Genomic DNA, 6,967 nt, shown 5'->3' with positions numbered 1-6,967 from the left:
ATCCTATAAAACATCCCAAAGAAGCTAGGCATGGTGGTGCACACTTATAAAATCCCTACACTTGGGAGTTAGAGATGCGGTGCCAGGAGTTTATGATCATCTTTATAATGAGTTTGAAAACCTGGTCTCCATGAGACCCTGTCTCAAAACTCTGAATTTAAAAATTAAAAATTAAAGACAGAAATCACTGAGGGTGAGCTAACTCAGCACTGCAAGCTCTGTGTGACGTCTGAGGTTGTCCTCCATGACCTGTACTCAGGTACAGTCGGCCCTTGACTTACTACACTGCAGAAAATCACTTCTAGCCGAGACAATATGAAGCAAAGCTGGAGTTTATTAAGCAAAAAGTTTGCATCCATAAAACAGAGAAGAGGCGTGTAGAGAAGTATAGGTGTAGATGCCTTAACAATAACCACACAAGCTGGGGATGGGCGCTGGCAGGGCCACATGTGCCTGTAACCCCAGAGATGGAGAATAGAGACAGAAAGAAAAGCTCTCTGGCAAGCCAGTCTAGCCAAACTGTGCATGTACACACACACACACACACACACACACACACACACACAAACACACACACACTGTAAAAAACCAGTAGTGGCATTTGGTTTATATTCTTCAAAGAATGTAATCTAGATGTTTAAAGATTAAAGAATTCACCAGGCAGTGGTGGCACATGCCTTTAATCCCAGCACTTGGGAAGCAGAGGTAAGTGGATTTCTGAGTTCGAGGCCAGCCTGGTCTACAGAGTGAATTCCAGGACAGCCAGGGCTACACAGAGAAACCCTGTCTCAAAAAACCGAAAAAAAAAAATTAAAGAATTCTTACTATATACAGGACACAGAAGGATAAAACATGTTTTGCTCTTAAACATGGCTGGTTAGCTGCTTTGATAACCCTGTTTATGATCCTTCTAAGAGAAGAGAGTATAGTTCCTAGAGACTTGTGGGATTTACTCAGTTGTGTCAAATTTCTTGACTCTTTTTTTTTTTTTTCTCTTTTTCGAGACAGAGTTTCTCTGTTTAGCCCTGGCTGTCCTGGAACTCACTCTGTAGACCAGGCTGGCTTCAAACTCAGAAATCTGCCTGCCTCTGCCTCTCAAGTGCTGGGATTAAAGGCATGTGCCACCACTGCCTGGCTAAATTCTTGACTCTTAACCAATGGGAAATTTAAACTTGATCCAAGAGCATGGGGGCTCTTTCCTTTCTCTTGTCCCCTTAAGTCTCTGTCTTCTTATATTGCCTCATTATAATGTTTGATGAAATGAAGTGTTGCCTGAGCCTAGGATTGCAAACAAAGCCAATCGACATCTTTTAACTGGTCGTTTTTACTTCTGATAGAGTGTGAGGTAGACCCCTATCATGGAGTCTGAGTTTGCACCAAGAGGACTGGGTTGCTTCTCTTAGGAGACTCTGGTCTCCATGGCAACTCAAGAGGGGAGGGAAAAAGAGTCAGTGACATGGAGGCTCATGCCACTTTCCTTACGGCTCCCAGTCCCTCCTTTACCTTACCCAGTCCCTCCTCCACTTTACCAAAATCCAGAGAGTATTTCTTCACACCTTCAAATAAAAATACTACACAGTATAGCAGCCAAATTCCTAACCCTGACATTGCACGCCTGCCTGCAGGGACTGCCAGCTGCCACCAGCTGCTTTTGAGACAGCACCTCCTGCTGGCTTCCCATGCATAGGACCATCATCCCACCCCCTTGCTCTTCAGGTTCACACACTCACCACCCAGGTTTGAAGCTTTTACATGGATCGGTGTTCACCCAAACACCTGCCTTTTCTCTTGTCACATTAGTCTAGCGTCTTCCCAGTTGCTATGGGAGCAGAGAGCCCTCCCAGCTCCACAGCCCACTTTCCCTGCTTCCCGAAGCCCCTCCAAACTCTCACCTCCCCCTTATTTCATTGCTTCATAGCTTTGACATGTTTTATAGTAACATCAACTTGTCCAATTCCTCTCATTGGAAGAGAAGGTCTCTGTGCTAGACTGTTGGCTTTCTTGCTACCTCTCTGGAAAATGGGGCTTCTAACATAGTCAATCAACATAAGCTGGTAAAGTTTGTCTCTTTACCAAGGGGACAGAGGAAAAGGAGAAACATCAATTACCCTGCAGTAGCTGAAAGCTTTGGAAGGCATTGGCTGTTTATCGCCTGTAGAACTTGGGATGAGGTGAGGTTTACAGGACATCATCTACAATTAGTGGGCAAGCGGGCTTTGGATGGAACACGGATTACAGGTAAAGCAGGCCAACGGAAGCTGCTGAGGTTGCAGCCTGGGATTCTACCCTGTAGACTTTTACTGACTTGGGATGTCTCAGTCATAGGTCAGATGCAATCCTAGAGTTACTTCTCATAGCTTTGTGATGACCTCCTTGTCTCTGAACAGATCAGGGAGGGACTTTGAGATAAGTCCCACCAGAGGAATCTCTTAGACCTCAAAAAGAAGGACTTGCTGAAAGGGAACCTCAGGACCAGGTTGGGGAGGTGGGACGTTCCTGACTACATAGGAACAGTAAGAGCAATAGATTGAAACTGTTACATGTTAGGCACACTTCTGTCCCAAAGGTTCTGGGTATGTCATGTAAGAAATACAAGCACATCCTCCCAGGGTTTGGAATCAGATTGTGTGTGATGTGCCCCTAACAACAAAAAGAGAGAGCTAGATGACATTGAGAGGGAAGAGGCTAGAGGGAAGGCTTAGGAGAGATGTGGGGGTAAGGAAGTAGAGTCCAACGGATATGTCCAGGGAAAGCATATAAACAAAGAACCTTAGAGTAGGAAATGTGGGGGTACATCAGCACATAAGCAGAACTGGAATGAAAAGCAGTGCAGTGGACGTAAAGTGATGGAGTCCAGTGATCCTATTGAAGTTGGAGGAGAGGAAAGGAGGGAGAGGTGGAATAGCGGCAGCTGTCTGGCTCTGTTCCTGGGATCTATTATCACCAGGAGCCCTGCCCCATTTCCGGTTTCTCAGGGCAGGACTCTCTAGCTATCTGGGATGAGTTTTCAGTCCCAGATGGTGAGCCTGCAAGGAAAGGGGTGGATGCTCTGAACTCCTAACTGCAGGTCATTAAGGACTGATACTGCCCCTCCTTAGGCTCCAACCTCTCTACTGGGAAGGTCCTGATGACTCAGGGATCACAAGGGTAGTCTAACAGCGTCTCAAGTACTAGGACTTAGGGGTCAGTTCTAGGGACTTTAGATCAAGAGGAAATCAGTCTTGGAAGGGAAGGACTTAAAGAAAGAAGAACTCTACAGCATTGATCTGAGGTGTTTCAGACCTAAGGAGAAGGACAGTTCACTCTGGTGATCTATAACCATGGTACCTGGAGGTCCTGAGGGTCCTGTGGGTCCTGAGTATTCACAGGGAAGGACTTGTATAAACTCTGTCCCTCTGCTTCCCACATGCCCATTGGCCTGCCCACCTGTAGCCCCCGGTCCCCCTTCTCAGGAAGAAAGACTTGAGAGGGTCTGGACTGAGGATAGATAGTTGTAGGGGTGGAGGACCGATAGCCAGGTGCAGCCAAGTATTAATCACAGCAGACTTTATGATGTAGGTGCTCACTATTTAATTTTTTAAACTTTATAATTGGATTTTTCTTAATATAATATCAACAAATAGAGAAAAATTATCAGGCGAATATTTGGCACGGCTCGGAGTCGAAGGTGATTTTGTTTTCTGGGAGAAGAAGCATCACAAATGGCTGGAGAGGGCAACAGTTTCCTGGGGTCAGTTCTTGGGACTGACCTAGGACAAGGACTGATTCTTGGGGAAGAATACCTACAGATCTCCAGGCCTCTTGGATTACATTCTCATTTATTTGTTTGGTTTTTCAGACAGGGTCTCATCTATAGCCCAGACTGACCTTGAACTCATGATCCTATGCCTCCCTCCACCTCTCAAATGTTGGTATTACAGACATGAGCCACTATGTCTGGATTAATCACATTCTTTAAACACAAACTGCTTTCCCCACCCTTCAGATGGACTTTTAGCAAGTTGTTTCTTCATAGATCTGGCACTCTGTCTAGAGTGGACCCCACCTTGCCACCTGTAACCCTTGAGGGAGAGGCAGGATAAGATGTTCCAGTCCTGCTTGACGCCTGACCCTAAGAAGCTGGTTGTGTTTGCTCAGCAGGTGAGGTTCACAGGATAAAGAACAGTGGGAGGGCTTGGACCTGGTATAAAAGCTCTGGAAATTTCTAGAAGATCAGCAAGCACCTGCAACTACTAGGGGAAAGGTGAGTAGGGGGATATTCAAATATGAGTTAGAAAGAACAATGCCTGGACTGTAGCGGGGGAGACTTCGGTATCAGCTCCTGGATATGAACTAATTTGGAGTGCAAAGATGTCTGGATTTGGCTAAGGGATGCTTGGGGGGATGGATATGGGCAGTTTGGCGGGCGGACACAGGCGTGTTGCCTGGGATCTGATGTCTGGAACTCACACATGTCCCTCCTATTAACCTCCCTCGACTCCACCAGTTGTTCTCAGACCCTGTTGCTGGTGCAGGGTCTTCTGTCACCTCCTTTGCTGCTGAGGCGACATAGAGGCACCTCTAACTTTAAGGGTAGAATGATGCTAGAGACTTAACTGTGTGCCTCCGATGCCTCATAGACCAGCTGACTTCAGGTTTTGCTTAGATTCTTGGTTTATCAACTCGATGCCTCAGGACTCCGGAGCCGGCCTTTACTTCCTCTTGAGAACGATCTCTGGTACATTGTGCCAGGATGGAGGAAGGCTCGACTCTGCTTAACAGAGACAGAGAGTTAGGATTCTCTTTTGGATTTGGAGAAAAGAGTGGCTAAAGTCACATCAGGAAATGAGCCTTTTTTTTTCCCCTTCTTCCCACCACAGCCTCAGAATGTTGGCCATTGCCCTCCTCGTCCTTCTTTGCGCCTCGGCCTCTGCTAATTCCAGTAAGTGAAATGCCACAGGGAGATCATGGGAAGGCAGCCCACTGGCTGCCACTGGCCAAGGTTGTCAGACACTGGCTTGGGTGGTGGGAGGAAGGAGGGCCATGGGGAGCAGCTGTGCTCCCAGAGCATCTGTCCCTCCAGGCCTTTCTTTTCTCTGCTAGTTCAGTCCAGGTCCTCCTCTTACAGTGGAGAGTATGGAGGTAAAGGAGGAAAGCGATTCTCTCATTCTGGCAATCAGCTGGACGGCCCCATCACTGCCATCCGTATCCGTGTCAGCAGATACTACATAGTAGGGTAAGTGTCTCTGTGTTTCTGTATGTTGGGGTCTGTCCAGGACCTTGCTAAGTTGGAAAGTTCTCATTGACCTTGGATCACACCTGTGCACACACATGACCTTAGCAAGTCGTAATGACAAACCCCCAGGAGCCTCACATTACCTGGGTTGGATTTCACCTTCAGTTTAAACCTAGTTCCAATATTTCTGTTAAGCATCTTTTATCTTTGCTTATTGTCTGTCCTGGAATAGTCCTACCCCACCCTTCAGCTGGAAACTTCCATCACATTGAGTCAAATGTGTTTCATGAGACAGTTTTTGGATTGTCTCTTCCCTGTCTGGCCTGGGCAGACTTCTGGTGTTTGAAATCCCGGGGCCTCTTTGAAGTGTGTATTGTGGGCAAACCCAGACTCTTGTTGTCTAAGTGACTGTGAGACTTTCGTTCCACAAGCCTATTTGCCATCAAAACGAGAGGTTGAGGTTCTCTGCATAGTCTCCTAGGGCTCATGCAGCCTTTATAGCATATGGAATTTGTCACCAGTCTAAAGATCTCAGCATGTAGACTAAGAAGTCTTGATTTTATATTTTTAAAGATTTATTATATTTACATGAATATACTGTAGCTGTCTTCAGACACACCAGAAGAAGGCATCAGATCCCATTACAGATGGTTGTGAGCCACCATGTGGTTGCAGGAAATTGAACTCAGGACCTCTGGAACAGCAGTCAGTGCTCTTAACCTCTGAGTTGTCTCTCCAGCCCAGAAAATTTTTTTTCATTTATTTATATTATGTTGGTGTGCCATGTGTGTGGGTGCTCAAATGCCCCATGGTGCATGTGGAAGCCAGACGGAGTGGGGTTCTCTCCCTCCACATGCAGGTCCTAGGGGTTAAACTTAGGTTGTCAGGTTTGGCAGCAAGCATCTCTACCAGCTGAGCCATCTCAGCAGCCTGGTCTTGAATTTCGATAATCACGTCCAATGTGTTCCTTCTCTTCTCACCCCTGCCTCCAGCCTGCAGGTGCGCTATGGCACAGTGTGGAGTGACTATGTAGGTGGCACACAGGGTGACCTGGAGGAGATCTTTCTGCACCCCGGGGAATCTGTAATCCAGGTGTCTGGCAGGTACAAATCTTATGTGAAGCAGCTGATCTTCGTGACAGACAAAGGCCGCTACCTGCCTTTTGGAAGAGACTCGGGCACAAGTTTCAACGCTGTTCCCTTGCACCCCAACACCGTCCTTCGTTTCATTAGTGGCCGATCTGGCTCTGTCATAGATGCTATTAGCATGCACTGGGATACCTATCCTAGCCACTGCAACACTTGCTGAAACCCACCTTCCTCTCTGGCAGGGGTGCTGTGGTGGGTGTGAGAACTCCCTTATCACCAAGCCCCATGTAAGCATGCAAATAGCTTAATAAAAGGATATGGTTAAAGACAGTGTTTTTCTATATCCTAATTCTAGGAGAAATGTGTGAATCTTATTTCTGGCTTTTAAAAAAATTAAATAAAAATAATGTTTTTGAGACAGGGTCTCCCTATTTAGACCTGGCTATCCTGAAACTCACTATGTAGACCAGGCTGGCTTCGAACTCACAGAAATTGATTTGTCTGTGCCTCTGCCTCCAGAAGTGCTGGAGCTAGAGGGATATGCTACCATGCCTGGCTAATCATCTGGCCACTGCTGACCATTAAACTGGGAAAATGGGAGGATGAAGAAGAAAGGAGTTAGGAGCTTTCTTTCTTTCCTTCCTTCTTTCTTTCTTTCTTTTTT

General features: G+C 46.6%; 1 protein-coding gene across 1 annotated transcript; it reads left to right on the top strand.

The window, feature by feature from the left end:
• The first annotated feature begins 4,196 nt into the window (after nt 1–4,196).
• Nucleotides 4,197–6,630, top strand: Zg16 (zymogen granule protein 16). Its single transcript, XM_031384622.1, has 4 exons — nt 4,197–4,243; nt 4,860–4,921; nt 5,083–5,215; nt 6,208–6,630. Exons 2-4 carry the CDS (start codon nt 4,867–4,869, stop codon nt 6,521–6,523), a joined length of 504 nt encoding a protein of 167 aa, XP_031240482.1. The 5' UTR covers nt 4,197–4,243; nt 4,860–4,866; the 3' UTR covers nt 6,524–6,630.
• Nucleotides 6,631–6,967: the final 337 nt, after the last annotated feature.

The sequence above is a fragment of the Mastomys coucha genome, unplaced genomic scaffold (assembly GCF_008632895.1).
Source record: "Mastomys coucha isolate ucsf_1 unplaced genomic scaffold, UCSF_Mcou_1 pScaffold21, whole genome shotgun sequence".
NCBI classification, from domain to species: domain Eukaryota; kingdom Metazoa; phylum Chordata; class Mammalia; order Rodentia; family Muridae; genus Mastomys; species Mastomys coucha.
Note: the sequence above shows the minus strand (reverse complement) of the source record. Positions and strands in the feature narration are given on the sequence as shown.

Coding starts and splice junctions, on each gene's coding strand:
- Zg16 (XM_031384622.1), top strand. CDS start 4,867: ATGTTGGCCATTGCCCTCCTCGTCCTTCTTTGCGCCTCGGCCTCTGCT. Junction 4,922..5,082: donor CTCGGCCTCTGCTAATTCCA/GTAAGTGAAATG, acceptor TTTCTCTGCTAG/TTCAGTCCAGGTCCTCCTCT. Junction 5,216..6,207: donor AGCAGATACTACATAGTAGG/GTAAGTGTCTCT, acceptor CCCTGCCTCCAG/CCTGCAGGTGCGCTATGGCA.